This window comes from Apteryx rowi, unplaced genomic scaffold, assembly GCF_003343035.1.
Source record: "Apteryx rowi isolate R43461 unplaced genomic scaffold, aptRow1 scaffold_51, whole genome shotgun sequence".
NCBI classification, from domain to species: domain Eukaryota; kingdom Metazoa; phylum Chordata; class Aves; order Apterygiformes; family Apterygidae; genus Apteryx; species Apteryx rowi.
This window is the reverse complement of record NW_020450772.1, coordinates 316,641-339,297: the sequence shown is the minus strand read 5'-3', so window position 1 is coordinate 339,297 and position 22,657 is coordinate 316,641. Positions and strand designations below refer to the sequence as shown.

At 47.6% G+C, this 22,657-nt stretch overlaps 1 protein-coding gene and 1 long non-coding RNA gene across 6 annotated transcripts; one reads left to right on the top strand and one right to left on the bottom strand.

Annotated features, from left to right (window-relative positions):
* Positions 1-3,090: 3,090 nt before the first annotated feature.
* On the bottom strand, positions 3,091-19,668 carry LOC112972920. Of its 5 annotated transcripts, none has more exons than XR_003255827.1 (7): positions 19,505-19,668; positions 19,370-19,422; positions 18,055-18,184; positions 17,358-17,438; positions 15,911-16,086; positions 4,751-5,769; positions 3,091-3,790 (listed from the first exon to the last, which is right to left on the bottom strand). It is a non-coding gene; the product is annotated as an uncharacterized LOC112972920 (long non-coding RNA). The 5 variants fall into 5 exon arrangements; XR_003255828.1 differs by lacking the exon at positions 3,091-3,790 and having other exon boundaries at positions 4,646-4,908; positions 5,167-5,769; XR_003255830.1 differs by lacking the exon at positions 3,091-3,790 and having other exon boundaries at positions 4,646-5,293; positions 5,641-5,769.
* On the top strand, positions 12,490-17,863 carry LOC112972919 (transcription cofactor HES-6-like). The gene is made up of 4 exons (XM_026080139.1): positions 12,490-15,590; positions 16,171-16,266; positions 16,394-16,472; positions 17,270-17,863. The coding sequence occupies exons 1-4, from the start codon at positions 15,261-15,263 to the stop codon at positions 17,713-17,715; spliced, it is 951 nt and encodes a 316-aa protein (XP_025935924.1). The 5' UTR covers positions 12,490-15,260; the 3' UTR covers positions 17,716-17,863.
* Positions 19,669-22,657: the final 2,989 nt, after the last annotated feature.

The window sequence follows — 22,657 nt, the reverse complement described above, 5'->3', positions numbered from 1 at the left end:
CAGGCTGATGAAGACAAAACGAGATTCCCAGTGCTGTCTCTGATGTGGACAGATATTATGGGACCTGTGAAACGGCTGGCAAACAGGCCTCCTGCGCGAGCGTCACTGCCCTGTGAGCCGCGCGTTACAGCTCACACTCAGAACAATGTTTCTGACCACGCTTGCGACCATCCCTACCTGTGACAGCATTTAAGTGCATATGAGCTTTGCGTTCAGCTGAATAGTTAGGCCTCTGCTGAAGCGCCGTCGTCGCTGGGGATGCTCTCCTGCATCACTCACGGGTATCGCAAACTCAGGGCCCAGCCTTGCACCACAGGGYTACCCCAGTGCGTCCTGCAGCTGCTCAGTGCCTCGCGACCAGGACACCAGGGACAAGCAGGCGCAGATGGGATAAGGAGGGAAATGAAACGGAAAGGTGGGACAGGAAAAAAGAAAAAAAAAAATCTATCTAAGGTGATGGTTCATCTCACAGACAGACCCCGTGGTTCTGAACATGCAGCAGGAGGGGGGACGCGCTGCCCGTGCAAGGTGACACGGCCTTTGGGTGCCATCTGCCAAGCTTGTCTGGGGCCACAGTGCACAGCCAGGTAATGCCGGCAGTTTGCATAGCCCGCTTGCGAGCTGGAAATCATTGTTTTCAAAGCCAACGTCGAAAGGGTGTGTATGTCTGAGTTCAAATCGTTAACCTGTAATTATGCTAAAAGCATTCAAGTTTAAACAGATAATATTCAAGGTGCTGAACAGAGAGAAGTATTAGAGACAAGCACCAGTACAGTGATTCAACATCAGATCTTGGAAAACACATACAACTGCTTTACAAATGACCACTGGACAWGAGACCATGAAGGTAATGTGTTCTGCATAATTACCATGAGCATGTAGTATACTTCAGGGAAATCCATCAGCAGAGAGCATAATTTTTCCAGGCTCTTAGAAGCAGAAATTAAATTCAACATGTGAGAGACCTCTTAGTACAACAGCAATTCACTGATTCACAGCCACGACTGAGACATCCATTGTGAATTACTTAATTCTTACAAATTAGGATGTGAATAAACATGATTTAAAAAAAAACCTAAGGAACTTTGCTGAAAAAAGCCATTATAAAGGCAAACATGCAGATGCTTTGCTCAGCAGGAACAGACAGCTGAATGCAATCTTAAGGCTTTTTGCTGCAGGTTCGAGATCCCAGGGAGCCCTGCAATTCAGCTCCAGCTCCTCTGGCTATCATCCTGCACCAAAAAAGGGTAAAAATGGGGGGGGGAAATTACTCCATCTTGTGAAATGGTGCAAATTAATCCTCTTTCCAGCACCTCTGCTTTGCTCACCTCATTTCTTCCTCTGACTGTGCCTTAAGTAGAGCCCCTGAGCTCTTCACAGGGTGTCTGACCCTGCGCAGCCCCAGTGAACTCCTCAGACCAGCCTCCCTCAACGCTCGCTGCTCCCACCAGCTAACGAAGGCACGTGCCCTGCGGAAAGCACCCCGGGCTGGTAGGACTCAGCCAACACCCSGATTGGGCCAATACATCCTTGCAAGAGCATCACGCTTGCAGGATGTTATTCAGCTAGGGTTGGTTTCTTTAAGAGATCAGCACAATTGCCTCTAAAATATGATTTTAGAGTAACACAGTCAGCAAAAGTGGCCTAAAGCAACCTATAAAGCAGAAGCCAAAGTCTTCTCTATTTATGAAAAAAAAAAGAAAAAAAAAAAGGAAGAGCGGGTGCCAGTGACACCACCAGCGCCAATTGCACTGGGGTTTCCTGCAGGGCCAAGCACCGCCAGGCACGCAGTATTTTTATTTCCCTTCCACCAAGCATGGAGCTGACCTGACACGCTATTCACGTGCATTTTAGCACAGTGATGTAATGGCACCCAACCTCCTTCGGCTGTCTCTGATTAAAGACAAAAAGCAAGAGACTCGGACCCAGGCAGAGGAGGAGGCGGCAGTGGCCTCCCATCACAGCCCCCATTGCTTCACCCTGCGCCCTTGCAGTCTGCCACACGCTCTGCAAGTTATTGCTAGAGTGTGCCCAAACCGGCAGGCTGGAAACTCCCCAGGAAAGATAAATGTCACCCCCGCAGAAAGCCGCACGCAGAGTTTTACTGGCGCTGCTGTAAGCGAGCACTCACCAGCACGAGCCCTGCTCACACCGAGGAGCCCAGACCGTAGCAGGAAGGTAGGAAAGGAAGCACAGAGACAGAAATAACGTGCTTACTGTGGCATGCCGTGATCCTCCACACAGCAGGTACGGAGGTGTTCCTGCTAACTACACGGCCATCTCAACAGTCAGCTGAGCAGACATGACGCAAACCTTTTAAAATAATAAATTAGGCCTTCCTTCCAGCTCGCCTTGACAAATATAYGAAGGATGAATAACACAAACCAACCCCCAATGCTATGCTTTAATTCAAGAATGCTTGGGCATGGGCATGCCTTGATATGATTCAGAGACTGAAACCCAGGCTAGTGCTCCCTGACAAGAGCTTCAGGAAAGAAGGGGGAGAAAATATTAGCACTAGGAACTGCTTAAGCTGTGCTAAATATCTTCTACTTAACGTTCGGAAGAAAAAGAATTCTGAGCCTTTCCGTGGGCTTTTGACCAAGCCAAACCCAAGTGGCTAAATTTAATCACCCAGGTTTCACGAGTGCTTGTGACTTTGCCTGAAACCGCACTGCACCTCTGCTGGGCTTTGCATGTTCGGCCCAAACTCTGGAAGCTTTTCTCAAAGAAACACCTGTCAGGGAGCGTTTTGGTGACTTTCAGTTCACTCAATTAATACATAATGACCAGACTCATCCCTCAAAAACACTCACCCCTGTAGAACAGCACAAGTAAATCTAATGTCATCCATATTGGGCAAAATTTTCTCACAGGGATGCTATGATTTATCCTCAATTCAAGCTGTCATTTCAGAATTAAAGCATATTGAAAAAATATTATTGCAAACCACAAGAATTAAAGGTGSCATATAAAGATTGTCAATAAAAGAAAAACAATGAGCAAAATAATTTCATGGACAGCAAAAAGAGCAATGTKTCATTCGCTAGAACCATGTAATTTTAATAAACATTTTATTACTGTGGAACAATTGAAAATTATCTATAAAGCGCAGCATCCTTTCCAGTGAGAATCTACTACACTAAAACCAAAAAAGATTTCCATCAGCTTGGTAAACATGAATGGAAATAACACAACCTTCTCCGAAAAACAGCACCCTAGAGGAATGCATTTCCTGGGTAATAAAAGGCAAAAAAAAAAGTCAAATAGATGACTAATTCAATAAAACTGCAAGCAAATATATCTGTGCATCTGAAACCATGCAGGAAAGAAACAAGGCTGCAAACACTGGTGACATGATTAAACTATACTCATTATACTGGGTTTTAGCCATTACACTGGGGCCACCGCAGGGGCCGGGCTGCTCGCTGCAGTTCACCGCTGGCTCCTTTTCTCGGCTTGCTGTGACAGAGGCCCGATTTTGAAAGACAGCGTTGGACTTTGCTCCCCGCAGGCCTCGGAGCAAACGCCGCTGCCCGCGCGGCTCCTGCGGAGTGGAGCGGGAGCGGGACGGCCTCCCTTGCAGGCCGGGCTCTGCTCACGCCATGGCGGTGGCAGCTGTGGGGACCAAGCCCAACACCGGGGATGTGACCAGCAGCAGCCGGTGAAGTTGTAACAACCTCAGTGTTTTTGTTTCCTGCTGCTTCAGGCTTTCATTTGAAGGCAGAGATGGTATTAACCTTCTCCTTTCTTGTCTTCTTTGTTCTTTTCATTCCCTCGCTTTAAGTTCCTTTCCATTTTAAAGAAAATATGAACGGAGTTTACTAAGGTTCACATTTAAATAATACCATTAAGCTTTGAAGCCCACACCCTCTGGATAATGCTGCTATGAACTTACTTAGCACTTTACACCTTCAAAGGACTTACAGAAACTAATTAATTGGCTCTCACAGCAAAAAGCCTGCTACAATGAATGGCACGAGATTAGGGCTGTTGTGTTTGCTGTTCAGCTGGATTTGGTCTGCTTTGGGGCTGAGCTAACAGAGAGGCCATTGCAGTTCAGTTTGAAACCTAAATCTGTGCTGTGGCACTCCAGCAAATGCGTGCGGAGAACTTCCCCRAGTCTCTCGCAAGCTTTTCTGCACTCCTCCTCCTCCTCCTCCTTTCTCTCCTGATACGAATGCTGACTGCCAAAGGAGGGGAGCACACTGGATTTCTACCTTTTTCCACCTTCAAATTCAGGCACTTGAACGGGCAGCCTGATTTTTAGGAGTGTTGAGCCCTGTTCCCCCAGCTCAGCACTATTCAGCTGGGCACCTTTGAAAATGAGTTCATGTATGTAGGTGGTTTACTCAGTTCTAAGGCTAAATTTATATCTTTGAAAATCTTAAATACGCAGGYGCGCAAGAGAGTAGTTGCCTGTATGTGTATATATACACACACCAGGAAAGGGGGAGACACAGAAACAGGCCACTACCTTCAAAACACAAAAAACACCCATCCAATCACAGTTACTTCCCTGGACAACTCCTTGCATAGTTCCCGCATTTCTCTCATTTCTTAAAGGAACAAACCAAGAGCAGAACATCTAACATTAAAAATAAACAAGAAAGAAAAATAGTGATGTGACAGTGGGCTTTTTTATTATTATTATTATTATTATTATTTTTAGATACCTCATTATAGAGAACCTGAAACTAGTGCAAGCTCTGCTTTTCCCCTTCAGCCTGGCTCCTGAAGCATCACACACCTTTCCACAGCAGCCCGACAGCTCTGTCTCCTCACTGCTTCCTCACCCCAGGAGGGTCTGCGTTCTTCCACAGTGTCGCAAGAGCTGGCAGGGCACCCTGGACCCTTTGGTTTCTCCAGGGTGATAAGAAATCCTCATCCCTATAAAAAGACAGTCTCCTAGATATATTTGGAAAAGAAAAAAAGAAATTAATGAGGGGAGAGATAAGGCTATAACCAGACAGTGTTTATAAAATAAGATGTTTATAAAACAACAGTATAAGAATTGTCATTGCTTTTTGCTTTAATTGGCTAAAAAAATTAGATATAAAAATATGGATATATAGAAATTACTTTAAAGAGCAGGATATGATTTTATGTACAATCCAGACTGGATGTGGCTTGCAAAGTCCAGAGACTCTGAGGCTCGTGCCCTACCATCTTAATCTCCTGTGTATTCTGCTGTCCCCAGAGCCAGCTGAGCTACACCAAGAGTGAACTGACAAGTGTGGAAAAAAAGAACCAAGTGTTTCATCACTTCTTCCGGGTGCTGCAATTTCAGCCTCTGCAGAACCAAAAACAAGCAGCACATAAGAATCACTGTTAATAAGCACACTGCCTTCCTGACCATTCTTTTGCATCCTGCAAGAGGAGCCTATCTGCACAAGGTCGAGGACAACGCATGAATGTTGCAAGTTGCTCTTCCTGCAAAGAGTTAATGACCACCAGCCTCATTGCTTCATTCATGCTGACAATGTATTTTGTGTCAAGGGGTCAGGATGTGGTGTCAGTGCATGTATACACATGTACTATAAAAAGAAAGCTGCTGYTGGCATGTGGCCAAGCCAGGATGAAAGCAGAGTTTACTCATAGTCACAGAGGAGATATTTGTCTCACAAAGGTGAAACTTACCCCAGCTCCTTCTGAGCAATGGAGAAGCCAAGAAGAAATAAGCTGTACGGGATGTGCAAAGGCTGCGTATAGGATGCTGTTCTCCGGTTTCACCAACGTTTGGGGAGGCAGGCACAGATGCAGAAGTTGCTGTGAAAGTGAAGCTTACTGAATAAACTATTTGCTGCATTATGGATGAGGCACGTTATCAGGTGACACCTGGTAACATTACACACACAGAGTGTGAGAAAGTCCAGAGCTGCCCTCTTGAAAGAAACAAATCCTGGGACGCCCGACAAGGAAAGCTCACAGACTGCTCACGGACTGCTCAGAGTACTCCCTCAAAGCTCACTTTATTTTCTTCATCAAGCTTTGCTCACTTCCTCCTTCACCATCACTTCAGCACAGGCAAGAGGCTAAGCCTTGCCAGCATGTCACCACCCACACAGCTTATCAGATTTTTTTCTTCCTATAACTCCCTCTTGGCCTAAGATCCCATGTTGCAACCAGCAGCTTTCTGGCTGAGAAGAAGTAGATAAGACTTCCTCCAGGGCCCAGGAGCACTGCTAACTAGCTAGACAGGTGACACATTGAGCAATGGCAGGAACATCAGCTGATCCTTAACACAAAGGCTAGAGGGGTGCGTGTGAAAGAAGAGTTGAGAATCACTCAGCTGGTACCATAGTCATTTCCTACTCCAAGAGTCCGCTCCTGAAGATGCGACAACCAACTCACACCGAGGAACTAAAGCAAGCACTAGCTAGTTTTGGAGTACTCGGTAAAGGAGCTGGATTGAGAAATGTCATTAGTCCATTACCTCCAGGGAATGGCATTTCCAGGAGATGTGTAATACCACATCTAGTGCTAGACTTCACTTATAATGCAAGTGCTACATGTAGCATCATCCTATGCTACATATGTCCTTTTTCTCCACATACAAATGTTGTTTGAGCAGTTGAGCTTCCAGCTGTGCTCCTGCCCTTATCTATACCATGAAGAACCAGGCAAGACATTGCTCCAAGATCCCACCCCTCGAGCATGGACATCAAAGATGGTAATGAGGACACGGACTCTCAGTCTTCACTGGATGTGACAGCAAGGCTGAGGAGAAGGGACTCTCTGGTGTAAGCAAGGTCACTTCCAAAARAGGCCAGAAAGATGACAAGGATACCAAGAAGGACAATGTGCTTGGGAGCCCTACTTTTCACAGTGTATTTCCCAGCCGTCTTTCCTTCAATTCACTGTTATGTCAGCAGCCCCATAGCACATGGTCTGGTGTTCAGTCCGTCCCAAGGCCCACTGCTGTTTGAGCTAGACATGAGCTCATCCAAATTCTTTCCCCCCAGCCAAAAATATGACCGCACAGAAGGAAGGACAGCCAGAAAAGGCAAGATAGTGGTTTCGTGACAACAGAGGGGGCAGCATTCAGTTCCCAGATTCCTTCTTCCTCTTTTCCCTCTGTCCACACAACTCTCCTAGCCACATACCTTCACAAAACCCTGTCACCTCCCACCCACATGCCAAAAACGGTGACCTGGTACAGATAGGGTCACCCCACATCTGTCCAGGTCAGCTCCAAGAATTTAACTAATGAAGCCTTCTAATGGAGAGGGGTTTCCAGAGTCCTGTGAGACATGCGTGCCCCCACATGAGCTCTCCTCAGGGCTGGAGAGCCAGCCTCAGGATACTAGTTGCAGAGGTTGTGACGGAGGTACAGCATCTCCTAGTGCTGGAGCACACCTTTTTGTTCTGTTACRCCTACAGACGAATTTCAAGTCTTTTCATCTGGTAGAAAGCCCAGGACTTTAGCAGGAGGTGGAGTCTTGTGGAGGAACTTTTTTTGGAGTAAACATGCATGTGCATGAAAATGCACAGAACTAGCCAGGCACCCGGAAGACACGAGCCAGCAGACACCATTAACCCCTCACGTTCTGACCCAGTCTGTCATGATCTATTTAGTTTACAACGGACTTTAAGCCTATCTTCAGGGGACATAAAGCCTCACTTCAGGGAAAGACAGCACTTGACTGCATGGTGAAGGCAGGGGGCCTTATGGGGCTTCCCAGCAGAGACAAGTCTGCTGGCACAACATCTCATGGAGAAGCTTCTGGCTGGCCTGGCACCCTTGTTCATGTGGCATGGCCCCCCCTCCGCTTGCCTAAACAAGGCCCATCTCTGCTATCCAGTCGCGTGCATCAACGCCACGTCCCCCTGCAAGGCCAGCACTCGGAGGGGTGCCCCTGCCACCCGCCTTTCCCCAGCAGGCAGTGAGGCTCCTGCTCCCCCCAGCACACACGTCGCGGGGGCTCCGACACCTCGCCGGCCAGGACCAGCCCTGCTCCTTCTACCCTGCGGTGTTTGGGGGCCGTGCTGGGGGCCTGGCGGTGGCTCAGGGGCCCAGCTCATCCGCTGGTTGCTTAGATGCACACGTAAGCAGTGGGCAGCATTTGCAAGCTCACCTTGGCAGTCGCAAGAGACCAACAGCAGGCCTCAGGTCTGCACACAGTGCCCTGGCCCCCGTCCCGAGACTCTCGCTAGAGAAGGAACCTTTCCCCTGTTTTGGGAAAACTGCCTGCCACTGAAGCCACAAAATCCCTGCCACACTTTGCATGGTGCAGGTAGGTCTGCCAGCCGTGCAAGCCACTGGGTGCAGGGTTTCCTGTGCGCTTCCCCACATCCTCCTCACAGTGCCCAGCTGCTGTTCTGCATGAGGTAGAGACCTCCAGGCACCTCAGATCACTTTCCCCCCTCAGGCCTTCTCCTGTCGGTCTCCCTCCATTTAGATAACCCTCTCCAGCCCAGTCCCACCCAAAGGGCTCAGGCCACAAAACCAGCAGCGACAGCCATTGACCTCATTCAGGGATTCGCCCAAGGCGACTCCGATGGTGCTGTCAGTTCCCCTGCCCAGCACTCCTTTGCCCAGTCTTGGATGGTGCCTCCTGCACCCGGGCTGTGCTCTCAGGCAGCTGTCATTATAATATTAAATGGCTGCAAATGCTCTTCTCCACACCTCAAGCACAGGTAAATCATCCTTTTCTGCCCAGCCTATCTCCAACACTACCCTGGTCCGGCTGGGGTAGTGGACACATGATCCTCGGGAGGACCCTGCTGCACCAGTCTGGGAGGGAATACTGTGGATACAACTTACTGAAGAGAGGTCAATCGGGAAATGTAACCCTGTTCCCCTCTGGGACAATCTAGCAGTGAGTCATCACCAAGCAGCACTAGTTTACATGCCTCTGCCCTGGGAGTCATCCTACCTGCCCAGACACTGACTGCACCCCTCCTGAGCCGGCAGGTCCAGTCATCTCGCTGGCATCTACCACTCTCCTTCACATCCTTCTCTCACTGCAACATTTTGAAGGCAAACCGCCCCTTAGGCAACACAGGACTTCAGCATGGACTGCTTGTGATTCACAGCCATTGGAAAATCTACAGGCTTAAACCTTTTAATAAAGAGATTTAACCCTCATTTTTAAACCTCAGGTTTGAGCCAGAACTAAACTTCTGAAAAATCCTTGGACTAAAAACCTTTTAGTCATTATGACAACCCCTTTAAAAACAGCCTCTCCTTGATGATCATTTGCTTACAGCAACACAAAACTGGAGCCTGTCCACCAGGGAGGGAATGCAGGATCCAGAAGGTGCTCCGAGCTTGCATGTCAGGGCTAACTTGTGCTCCATGCCCCAAACTGCAGCTACCCCAGCCATGCCCTCCAAGCTGCCAGCCCAATCCCACAGCTCAAGCTGCTTTCCTGGGGCTGAACCCACACTTTGCTTCTCACTTCACAAGATCTGCATTATTGCATACTCCAAGAACAGAGGCAGTTTAATGAAAGCAGATCCAGTAAAAATCAAACAGAAGTAGTACACCTTGCCCACCAGCGCCCCATCAGCCCGCCTGACAGCCTGCCCATCGGCACTTCCCATGGGCCAGGAACTCGCGCTCACTCATGCCAATGGAGAGCTCTCTTCTATCCTTTTATCATCTTTATTTGTGAGGGGAGAGTGCACTTTACCTAGCACAGACACGCACCCAAGGGCGACATAGGAAGAAGCCAAAAATTCTTTCTTCAGAGTCAGGTAACATCCTAAGGATGCCGGGTCCCACAGCACAGTCATGCCTTTGAAGAAGGGACGTGCCCAGCTGCTAGCCACCACGGACCTCGTGGCCTACAGCAGCAGCTCATTCAATCACTCTGAAGCCTGCCCGGTGCTGCAAAGCAACCCTTTCACTCTTGTGTAAGCCCAACGACCAAGAAGCCACGCTGGCGGGCTGCGCTCAGGCACATCTAACAATTCTGATTTACGGGTGTGTTTACTGCCTTGGCAGATTTTATGCTCTAAAACAGAATAAGCCTTGTGCAGTGCAGATGTAACTCACCACCTGCGCCTCCCCGTCAGCCTGCCACAGTTTAACTCTTCACTGCTTTGCACAAGGCAGCCCTGTTTCTAGCCTATTAGTGAATTTACACTGCGAGGCTGAAACACCTACTAAAATAGTCTGGATTTGATCTCTCCTTCCTAAAAGGTAAATCCGGCAGGGAATTCCAGAGCAGCCATCTGGGAACAGGACAGAAGGAACTAACAAGAATGATCAAAGGTCTGTAAAACACATGGTCTGCAAGGAAAGATGGGGAAAATATGGGTGTTCAATCTGGAAAGGAAGTGGGGAAACTTGATAACAATTTTCAAATATATAAGAGGCTGGTGCAGAGAAGCATCTTTTTCACATCCATGACAGCAGGGCAAGAAATAAAGGACCTATATCACCACAGGTTCAGGTTATGCCAATCTCCCTCGTCTGTAGCAAATACACAGCACAAATACAGACCCCAAAAGACAGAACGGGAGCCCAGCAAGCATCACTGTGTCTTTCTCTAACCTCCTAGGGACTAAATATGTTTGAGAAATGAGAGAAAACCAAATCACTCAATTTTGGAGTTATTATAGTAATGTTAAGCACTTAACAAGTTTCACACCTGAGAGGACCAAGGAAGAGAAGTTGAGGACAACACTTTCAAACAAGGGTATCTAAAGCCAGACCCCTACACTATTAGCCTAAACTGAAGACCAACTGAGACATGGTTGACACTTAGCACCTCTAGAAAGAAGGTCTTTAGCCGAAGTGATGTGTCCAACAGCACAGACAGCTGAGGCTGGGATTAGGCGTCAGTCCTGCCTGTTCTGTGGGCTGGGAACACATCCTTGCCCAGCCACAGAGAAACTCAGCTCCTTCCACTCTGCGAATGCTCCCCTAAGCCACTGGTTCCCAAACCGGGCTGCATAAGTACCACCAGCACTCCATGAGCCTGCTCCTGGCTTCAGCATTCACTGACATCTTTTGCTTCTGGCCCTTTTCAGGTGTCAGGGGTGTCCCATAACACCAGCGCTGATTCTTGTTGGGCCTCTGCCCGGTGCAGCTTGGGCAATTTAGGAGATAGAAGATGCAGGATTCGAATGGAAACCAGCCCCACACAGCACCTGTGAAAAACCAGGACTAGATATGGAAAAAGTCAGAGCAAAGTACTGGATACAGGTGCTCTGCAGCCTCTGCTCAACTCTACGCCTTAGAGGTCATGTCAGAACAAGCCAGAACAGGGAGATTACTGAGATTATCACAAACTTCAGCCACCCAGACTCTAACATATGCAGCTACCTGACGTGAGAGAGAGACTCTTGCTTTTTCTCCCGTTCCTCCAGCGCACCAGAGGCTTGAGCCTAACGTTACCATGTCTGTCTCTCAGTAAGAACTTACTTGTACCTGAATGGAGCCTGCAAAAACACCTCCAGAAGCAGCTCCACAGGGAGCGAGGTGTCAGCGCGGGGTGGTGACTGCGCAGGATGATCTGTGGTGGGTCCATGGGCAACCTGCACGTCCTGGCCCGCAGGCACTGCGCTGAGCACTGCTGCGCTCCAGTGGTGACACCCGGCTTTACGCCTTGTCCCACGCATGGAAATTTGCTCTGCAATTAGACCCTTTAAGACAGGAGGCATCTTACTGTGGATTTCCACCGCTCAGAGCCCCCTCTGAAAAACAGAAAAAGAAGAAGGGAAAAGGGAAAGGGTTAAGCCCCCTCCCTTGCATGGCTCGTAGGGTTGCTGTCCATTTCTCTGCTGGTTATTAGATTGTTCACGGCTCTCAGGTTTGTTTGAATAAGCTCTTTTGTTCTATAGAGTTTTCCCACGTCCCTTCATTCGCTAGGCAGTCGCGTGTCCCAAGTCAAAGAGGAGCTGTGGCCACAAATTCCTAAAGAAACTTTTTTCAGAGCAAGACATCTGCGTTGGAAGGAATCTGCCAACATCTGCCACACTTTTCCCATTTTCAAGACCCTTTCTTTCCATCTTAAAAAGTGCAGGAACAGATGTTAAAAGTTGTTTTCTTTCTACAGGGTGTGAAATGTAGACAAATAGCAAAAAAGAAAACTCCCAGCAGCACTGACCCCTTTCTCTTTCTTTTTTTGGAAAGCCCAGGAAAAAAAAAAGGGAGGCTTTGTTTACTAAGGAGAATCTCCTTTTCAGTAAAACCTGGCAGTGTGCAATGTGAAAGTAAAGCAGGAATTTGCAAAATGCTTCCTTTAATGCTATGTGGTCATTTGCATTTGCCTGTTTGGTCCACACAATCCCGAGCACAGATGTCATGTTTCCCCCTGAAAGGGAGGGCAACTCTACAGCCTGCACCCCCCCCCACCCTGTGCTTTGAAAATAAAGGGGTTTGCCCTGAATGAGAGGTGTAAAATAACTGTTTACAGCAAAAGCTGCTCTTCTTTTTTACTGAAATGCTGTCTTACAAATGAACCTTGAAAAGTGCTCACCGAGAGCAAAAGCCGGAGGAGAAGCGAGACCAGTACAAGCAACAGGCCCCTCGGAGTCTCTCGCACCCCTCCGAGGTTTGGGGCTGCACTGCCACGGGCAAGCAGGGCCAGGAGAGCGGCTGGGCAGCAAGGGCCAGCAGGAGCTGCTCCCGCGGCCCCCGCCTGCCCAGCCCAACTCCTCACTGCCAAAAACACCCTACGTGCTTGTTTTATGAAACCAGTGGATCCCTTTGCACAAGGGCCTCAGAGGAAGGCAGGTCACACAGGGTCAAGGCTGAGGGCAGGAGGCACCACAGAGAGGGAGGGGGAGTCGAGAAAGGGGCTGCGAGGGGACACAACCTACAGCTTCTTATTCCGCTGCCGCCTTCACTCTCGACTCCCCTCAGTACATGGAGGGCAGCTCTGCAGAGGAAACCTCTGGGTGACCTTCTTGCAGAGCATCTCCCTTCTCCTCCCAGGAGCCCCGGTGGGAGGTCAAAAACATCTGTACAAGACGCTGGTGTTTCCGCTCAGCAACATCTAGGGGGGAGGTTAAAGCAGAAGCAAGTCCAGACCAAGGAAGAAAGGGAGGACAAGGCACCAGGTGCCACCACCACAACCACCAGACAGACCTTTCCAGTGGTCCTGGGGCTGGTGAGCCCCTGGGCCACAAATAGAGGGGACATGCAGAGCACCCCAGACCCACGCCCAGCCAAAGAGCACTAGACTGAGAGATCCCCTTGAAGGAGGACAGATGAGCATGTGGGAGAGTGCCTGCTCCCTTCTGATACCATCTCATATGTTTTTCAGAGCTCTTAGGCAATTCTGCATTCATTGACACCCCTGCAATGCTCAGCTGGGACAGGAGCCCAGGTGGCCTTGGGCTTCCCCTTGCTGCTCTGACCACCTTGGGAATGCGCTGCTCTCCACAGAAGGTGATGGTGTTGTGGGAGGCCATTTCTCCTCTTCCCCACTGGCCAAGCTAAACCTGGCTAGAAGATGTGCAGTCAGGTCACAGGCAGAAACAGGAGCCACCGGGCCTTAAACACACTAGAAAATTCCCCAGACCTAGGAATGAACTTTCCCCTCTGTGCCCAAGCCCTGTGCTACCAACTAACAAGTCAGAGCCCTATCTCAACCCATTTGACTACTTCAAGTCCCAGCTGCTGCAATCATGTGGTTATATGGATGTCTCAGCCACACATTTTCTAAAGATAGGCAAGCTTCTAATTCCCATATTGGGCTCGAAAAAACTTGAGAGAACAAAGGACTCTTAAATTTTGAGCACTTGGGGTTGGCAGTACTGAAGGGCTCTCACACAGGACAGCAGAACACCCTTCCATTTTCTACTCAGGGGACGCATCCGATACGACGTGCCCACCCCTGCCCCCTTGATGCATCACCATTACTGGACACTAAGAACAAAGTATTAATCTTCCCCTCTCAAATCCTCCTTTCACAGAGCAACAAACACAGCAGCCCATCTCAGGCTCTCCCTCACGGGCCTTAGCCAGGCAGGGTGCTCGTAACACTGGGCAATCGCACCCAGTCTCTGCATTTGACTGACAAACAACCTCTGCCTGTAAGACATCACGTTTGGGGACATGTTTTCATTATAAGCACAGGCAGCAGTGCATACAGACATGCGGTAAATATGTTTGCATTTACATACATACAAACATACACCCACACAGTGTTTAAGCAAGGGACGCAATGTCCTAGCTTTTATTCCTGGGGTACATCACCACCCACGGCTGAAGGGGTGGAGTAAGGGTTCTGCAGCTGCGGAGTTTCGCTGGGTGATGGGAAATCCCAACAGCGGACTGGGGCAGCTTTTGGTTCTTCTGAACCACTGCAACCTCTTCCTGTCCATTTAAATAAGGTGACGCATTCGACACCAGCGTAAAGGGCTTCACCTGTGTGACTCTACGGGACACTGCCAAATCCTGCTCATTAGCAAAGCAACTGTCAGAAAGCAAAAGCACAGTCATGAAAAATGCCTTCATACTCCCCCTTAAAACCAAATAGAAGTGAGGAAGCATAAAAGTACGTTCTCATCCAGTGCCAAGTCTCGTTTAAAGGCTCATGTGCTTCTGCACTAGCATTTCAGAGGATGAAAAACAAACTAATCAAGAAAATAAAAATAAAAAACACCCTTTCCCCTGAAAACCACCCAAGAATCTTTGCAACATGACAGAGGGGGGGAAAAAAAAGTAAACAGTCATGTAAAAATCCAATAGAATTAACAGGACTGAGTTCACCTCTAGGTTTGTTTGCATCTGAAATTGTCTGTAATTTTAATATTAAAGCCTACACAGCAATTAAAAACTAAAAGAGTTACTTATTTCCTACATTTAGAGGCGTGCAAAACAGAACTCAGACTCTCAAGAGGTAAATAAAGTTCCACAGCATTTTCCCTAGGGGATTTCTGTGATGAAAACAATGTTTCTATAGGTGTCTGCTGTCAACAGTTTTTAATTGATCGTCATTACCTTGTAATAATAATTCCTGGGAGCAGGAACTAGTAGATCCAGTACTCTACTATTAAACTAAGAGGCTGCTCTTGGCTTCAAAGATTTAAAATGGCTGGGGCTCAGGTTAGCAGGTAAAAAGAGGCATTGGCTCAAGGAGATAAAGGAAAAAAAAGATGCACAGAAGACACTTTCCCAGGTGTAACTCAACTGGTTCCCGGCTATTGTTTTCCTCCCTGGGAATCTGTGCAAATTGAGCAAGGAGCCATGCAAGCTGCTCAGAGCGCGCCCATTTTGCTTCCCTTCTTCCTTAACAAAAGATCCCTACAAAGCAAAGCTTTGGAGGCTGGACATCTGTCGCCGTTTGGGGGGGCTGATGCGGTCATTGAAAAGAAGCAGTGACCTGTCAGCTTTGATTGATGGCCACAAACCTCTGGGCTCGACCCCTCGTGTGGGAAAAGGAGTCCAGCCAAGGAAAGCCCCCTTTCACATGCTAATTTGGGGTTATAAATACAGCAGAGGAGCAGAGGAGAAGCAAAGTGCCCATCAGGAAAGGGAGCAACCTCGCGCGGAAGGAAGGAAGCAAGGGCCTCCTCTCCATCCCCTGCCTCCCAGCATTTCGGAGCGGACAGGCTGGATTACAATGACTGCTGCAGCCATGGCCAGCGGCGTGCAGAAACTCTCCAGCACCAAAGAGGAAAGGAAGGTAGGTCCCGCTCCGTGCGGGTTCACCCAGCCACGGCCACGCGCGCGGAGCAGAATCCCGTAACACGGATGCTGGTGCCAGGCACTCTTACTGATACCGTGCTGCGACCACAGGCAGTGCTTCTAGGAAAGAGAAACGGAGCAATTTTTTCCTTTCATTATAAAGATGTTTCCTCCGAGTGTAACCCACGTGAGTGTTTTTTCTGCTTCCTTTCTCTGTCTTAGAAATGCCTCTTTTGATTTGAGTTGGGGAAACTCTGATTAACGTGAGTTGAAGTGAAAGAATTAAGACCTAATATGATCTAAAGAACAGAGTATTACCGGAGTCAGAGATGGGGCATTCTCCATCCTGCTGCAGGAGCTTGTTGCTGCTGAGTATCCATCCCGTCACCCCGCACCACCTTCACTTGAGGATGTGGCTTTTCAGGGTCAAACTAGACCCAAGGCCTCATCCTGCTTCAGTGAAGCTAGCACAGTTCAGTTCTGCCCTCACTGTGCTGTAGTGGAGAAAGAAAAATATAATAATCTCTGCACTTCTTCCTCCCTTCCCCCCCACCCCCCATCCACTATCTCCCTGCCAGTTAAGGAAACCTCTCATTGAGCGGAAGCGAAGGGAAAGGATTAACAACTGCTTAGATCAGCTGAAGGAGACTGTCGTTGGCGCATTTCACCTGGATGTAAGTGTTCATTTTTACACATCTTTTGGTCCTTTTGCTGGTGGGGGATTTCCCCCCCCCTTTGAGAAACTTTGCACTGTACCACACACTTCATTGTCTCTCAAATACTGAATTCTTCCTTTATTAGCAGTCTAAACTTGAGAAAGCAGACATCCTCGAAATGACAGTAAAGCATCTTCAGAACATCCAAAACAGCAAGCTCATGGGTGAGTGCGTCTTTCCTTCAGCCCCTTACAGTTCAGTTCAGGGTAAAGGCAGGAGGGTGCCAGGAGAGCAGAGCGCGCTGCATTTTTAATCCAGTGGCAGTTTGGCAAAAGCGTCTTTCAAACCTGTTAACTGGCCTGCTGGCCTGGGCTTTGTTTTCACCACTAGATGGGGAGATGGAGTTGAACACTTTTCAACCCACAAAAGTTTTTCTTCCAGTGCCGTTTTCTCCTTTTGTTCTAGTTTTGCACTGCTCATTCATAAGCAGCCCTATCGGCTGCCTGGCCGGGCAGCTCACTCCCTTCCAGCATGACCTTCCTCCTGAACCTTGCAAGTGATTAACATTATAATAAAGCCCAATTAAACTAAATAAAGATGAAATCAGTGGAGGAATCAAACTACCTTCTCCAGGAGCCAGCAACTGGGCCTTACCTAGTGATTTTTTCAGAGTCTCCAAGCATTTTACAAAGGGGCTCAGAGGTTATCCTGTGATGTTCCTGCTCTGCTGGGAAACTCCACTGGGGCATCTGAGCCCTGTCCCCCGCTTCGGCCATGGCCCCAAGACCGTTCTCATTTGCATCAATTGTGTAGAGTTTTTGTCTCACCCTGAAATAGGGCACTGACCTGCCGCAGACCCCACAGAATGCTTTCAACAATAAGCCAGCGTAGCTTTCTCCATTAAATCGCCCGGGACCATAGGGGCCAATGCACACAGGAATCTGTTAAATGCTTTTAAGAGAGAACACACTGTGCAGCTTTTACCCACTCACCAACTTCAGTTGTCTCCTGTTCAATACAGCTGACTCCAAAGTGGGCCTTGAAGCCCAGCAGAGATACAGCACTGGATATATTCAGTGCATGCACGAGGTTCACAACCTTCTCCTCACCTGCGAGTGGATGGACAAGACTCTTGGCGCACGATTATTAAACCACCTGCTGAAATCCTTACCCAGGTCTGGTGAAGACACCTGCAAAACAGCATTAAGGTCTTCGAGCCCATCTCAGCAGCCTGTCTTGACACCAAAATCCCCACTGAGCCCTAAGGGGAACACTCCTGGCAGAAACCCATCGCAGGAGCACTTCTACCTTGTGGAGAACAAACAGGCTTTGAAAAATTCATTCCAGCTGCCACCACTGTCTGTTTTCAGCCAGGTCGATGCTGTGCCTCCCAGACAGGTCCTGCAGCCAAATTTTTCCCATAATAACCCTAGTATGGGGTCATTAGATATGTGGAGACCATGGTAAAATGTGCTTTAAAATGTTTCTCCTAATCTTAGACACTCTTATGTATGTATCTTATAGATATGTCTCTTTAAAACACTTGAGGAGCAAGTCTGTTCCTGCAGGTGTATTAAAGACCAGGGTACTTCATGCCGAAGTAAACCTATGTGTAGCCTGCATTGTAGAAGGCTGCTATTATTTTGTATTTATTTAATACATCTAAATTATTGTATAGAATCCTCTCATACTCTTTAGCGTATATTAATTATATAACTTTCTTGTCTTATGTTCTTGAAGTAATTAGCCTCTTATTAATAAAAATATAAGACAATGAGAAACAACCCTCTCTTGCATCAAGCTTACCTCTCAGATCTCATGTAAGCAGCTGAGATTACTTTGCTGGATAAAGGAGAAAAAGGCCAATCTTCTTTTTATTATTATTATTATTATTGTTCAAGTGTAGGAGATTTCAGTTCTAATTCCTGTAAGAATGCTGCAATGATTAGAAGGAAGAGAGAAAGGGAGAGACTCTGTTTAGACATTTTAGATTGTTCAGATATATTTGGTGTTCTCTGTACTGCTCACTCTAGCTATGCTGTTCCTAACCACCCAAACATGTTGGCATTACTGTTAAAATAGTGAGCTAGGTGTAAATATATATGCTATATATAGTTACATTTAGAGATTTTTTGTTTACTTAACTAAAAATTCTAAATAATCTTTTGGAAGATTACAATTGATTTTTTTCCAGCCTTGTCCTGTCTGCTCTGAATAAACAATACTTGGGGATCTGCTTTTGTTTTCTTCTTTCACAAATGGTTCTTCCTTAGCAGTTGAGAGAAATTTTTCATTTTTTGCTCCTGATGCTTTGCAGAAAAAGCAGCAGTGACACACACACACACACACACACATAAAGAATCACCTGGATCACAATAACATTTCAAATTATGAAGGAAGTCAGAGCTGGACTTAACCTGGCCAAATACTTTAAGTTGTAAGGGAAGCGCAGACAGATCTAAAGACCAGAAGGTAAAATTCCCTGCAAATTGTACCAACAAGATCGGGACAAATCTGCTCGACTTGTTGGCAACATCTGGTCACAGTTTTTCAACTCAAAGGCAGTTAAAAGTTCTTCACAGTTAAAAGAAAAGAGCAAGGCTCCCTTAAACAAACACTCTGCATACTAATTAACGGGCCCCCAGTTCAGAGGGACTAATTATGCAGCGCGATCTATTTGATGATGTGCTGAGAGAGTGAAAATCGTCACCTCTGGTTTTGGCATCTTCTCCTGTGAAGCTCTGCCTTTCATCCCGCACTTTTGAAAAGCCATTAGAGGGGTAGCAGAAGGGTGGCAGGAGCAACAGCTGGCTGACATGAAAGAGGGGGCTCTGCCGAGAGAGGCACCGCACAGCCTCTAACAGGCCTGCGGGGCAGCAAAGCAGCTCTTTTACGGACGCAGAACTGTAGACATCTTACAGCAATCCCAATCTCCACCCTCTGACCGAAAAATCAGGACTTGCCATCACTTCCCCAACTTGAAGCTAACGTTTTACTGAAGGGAATCTCCAGAATGACTAATGATATGGAAAATACATCCAAATCTTCCTACCACAAAAATACAGATCACAGGGGGGGCTGGAGACAGCCCATGCAAAGAGCAGCAATACAGAATACTCACAGTCAGTGAAAACACTCAGGCAAAGGGAACGAAAGCGCATCAAAATCCTGCAACTGAAAAGACATTACAGATCTTCGCAGCTTATTATCACACATACTGCTGAGTTTAGATTACGGACACCACATGAGCACCCACCGTTACTGCACCGGCTGCAGAAAGCCCCACTGCCCAGCCTTGGGCACTGTACACACCAGCGTGGTAGATGTGGGCAGCATATCCCTACCCGAGGTGGGGTCTGAAGCTTAACAGCTTCCTTTCACTTCTATTTTGCTTCAGTAATGGGTCCAATCACACCCTGTGGCGACTTTATAGCGAGGCTGGGAGAGGGGCTAGGAAATGTTCTAGTGTGATGAAAATATTTTACTGTGTTTTGACAGCATCAACTTAAAAACATACTTTCCCCCTAAAACCTGTGAATCCCCAGTGACTATAATTATCAGCTATGGTTACTGTGTTGAAAAGAGATCAGTGGAAAATATGTATTTCTCACCATCTCTGGTTGTTTACTCTGTGCATTTGAAAATACTTTGTGGTTAGTGAGTTTTATTATTTCCTGTTTCTAGTCAGTAAGCTCTTTCTTTTGGGGGGGTGGAGGGATGGGTCACATAGCAGCTGGTGAGAGATTTAAAAATAGGAGAGTGAGACTGCAAAACTTGGCCAAGAATCTCCAGACACAGTTTTAGTGCAAGACACTAACTTTTCACTATCTTAATTTCAAATTGATGACATCCTTTTAAATGATCTCTCTGTCACATATCTAAGTATAAAACCTAGTTCAGATAGACAGAATCCCTCCAGGAACTAATTCTGAATGAATCCTTTACAAGTCACTTGTTTACAGTAAATAAAACACTTCTACAAAAAGACAGAACATCATTTATAACACTTTATGTATATAAAGTCAGCTATCACTTGCGCTTGACAAAGTAATTTTGTATCTACTTCAGACCCAACCAGGACTGTACAAGAGCAATAATACTTCACTCTTCAGCACAGGCATCTCCCCACTGACAACCCCAAAATGCAGTCAGCTCCTACCCTCTTATCCCCCAGGACGAAGGGAGGTGCAGAGGAGGCAAGTGGCTAGGGGACGTGACTTTACAAGCAAACGTAGCACAAGTGAGAGTGTGGCACTGCTGCTGCACAACCGCCTGCGTGGACAGGCCTGGGGTATTAGTCACCGGCGTGCAAGGAAACCTGCTTGGAGAAGGGAGCACCGGCTCTTGCTTCCACTAGTAGTTCCACTGTCCCCGCTGCTGGTGGCAACTGCAGAGAGCTGGTGCTCATTTTTCTAATCTGGACATATCCTTTAACAAGATCACTGCCTCCCAACCGGCTGGCTAATTCAGAATAAGCATAGCCCTGCCCTAGTAAGAGAGCGTTCAGAGCTGCACCGCTGCACGCACTGCCTGCATACAGCAGCAGTGGGTGGCTGCAGCTGGGCCTGCCCTCTGCACAGATGCTATGTTAACACGTCTGCACCAAGCTCCTGGAGTTGCATCTCTTTGCTGCTGGGTGTGCCGCAACACAGCCCGGGGCTCAGTCCCCAAGCACCCAGATTAGGCACCTTCCCGATTGCACAACAGTCCCCATCTGGGACAACATGACCAAGGCAGCAGGGACCTGGAGGCGCAGACAGCGGGTCTGCTGCACACCCAGGTCTTAACCTACTATACAGACTGGAAATGGCCAAGACAAGCACCCAGACCAGGTTCCTTAACATGGGTAGAGCCAGACAGACCTGTTTGCTAGTTGTCACAAGATGTCTCAAAATCTCACCTGGCACACGCAGTGCATGCAGGGTTGGGACGGCCTCTTGCAGACTTGTGCTTTGTTTGTCCCCTGCCCCTGTTCCACCCACAAGGTTTGCCTGCAAGGTTGGATCCAGAGGGTTTCACATCCAAGCTTCAGATTCAGCTCACAGACACGCACAAAAGGTTGAGCTTCACTGAAAGACAAAAAAATCAAGCAAGTGCCAAAGTGCTGTTCCAGATGTGTATTTTGTGAACTGAGCATTAAATACAGAGGCCAGCTGCTATGTATACAGGGATATGAGGAAGGCTAGAACTGAGGCTCAGGACCCCCATACAGCTTTGGCACAAAACAATTACAGCCTTATACACCAATGTGAGCCCAAGTGGACAAAATACACATGTGCATAGCAACTCTGTGTGTATAAGCTGCAACACCAGTCCAGCTCTCATGGAAACCAGCAGCAAAACTCCCACTTATTTCTCAGGAAGCAGGACCGAATCCTTTCCCAATTAAGAAAGGTACAGAGGTTCATGAGTGGAACACGGAATTTATGGCTCTGTCCAACTCCTGGCATGCTGTCTTCTCCTCCCCAACCACACAACCCTCGTGGGCTGCAGAGCGTCCCTGTTTTCCCTCACTTCTCTCATGCTGAAGGCACTGCAGTCACCCCCCTTCTGGCCCACACAGTCCCACAGTTACCCAGAAGAGCCAGGCCAAACCACTTTAACAGACCAAGCATAGTGCTGAGACCTTGCAGATCGTTACCCAAGGGGGTTGAGAGCTCTGCATAAAAAAGGAACAGGAGCCAAGTTCGCAGCTGACCTCTTCGTTGTGCACTCACTTTGGCAAAGACTAAACCCCAGACTGCTGATCTGACCTCTCCAGACCCACAAAGGGACTTTTAATCCTCAGCACTCACAAGGAAGCGACCTTGCAACATCCCACACAAAAGCAACTCTGGGGCAGAACATTTTCAACCTGATTTTAACCATACAGCCATGGTTATGAGTGCTTGCAGCTAGCTAGCAAAGTGCTCCTGCTGGGAGGAAAGCAAAAACAAACCCAATAACAACAGAACACCAAAGACTTCAGTTTGCCTTTATATATAACATTATCTCACAGCTTCCAGTGTATACACTCCTATCTTAACAGAGACATGCTCAAATTTCAGCTCATGAGAAGTAATGTTGCGTTGAGAACCTAACCCAAAGTTTGCCATGTTTTTCAGAGCTTTCACACACTCACAAATAACGCAGTAGCAACTGAAGCCAGGCCTGGATCCGTACTGCTAAGATGTCTCATTTATAAATTGTAGCTATGGTAAGAGTGTGGTTTGCTGCCTAAGGCACTAGATCACAGACTTACCAGAGCCTGGGAACTCAGTTCATTTCTGAGACTCTCCTATGGTCCTTGCAGTAGGTGTCACAAATCCTTCTGCACATTTGGAGTTAAAAAGCACATTCAAATGTTTTCATCAAGATTTCTATAGCTAATACAACAAAAAAAGTAGACTTTTACACTCATTCCACATTC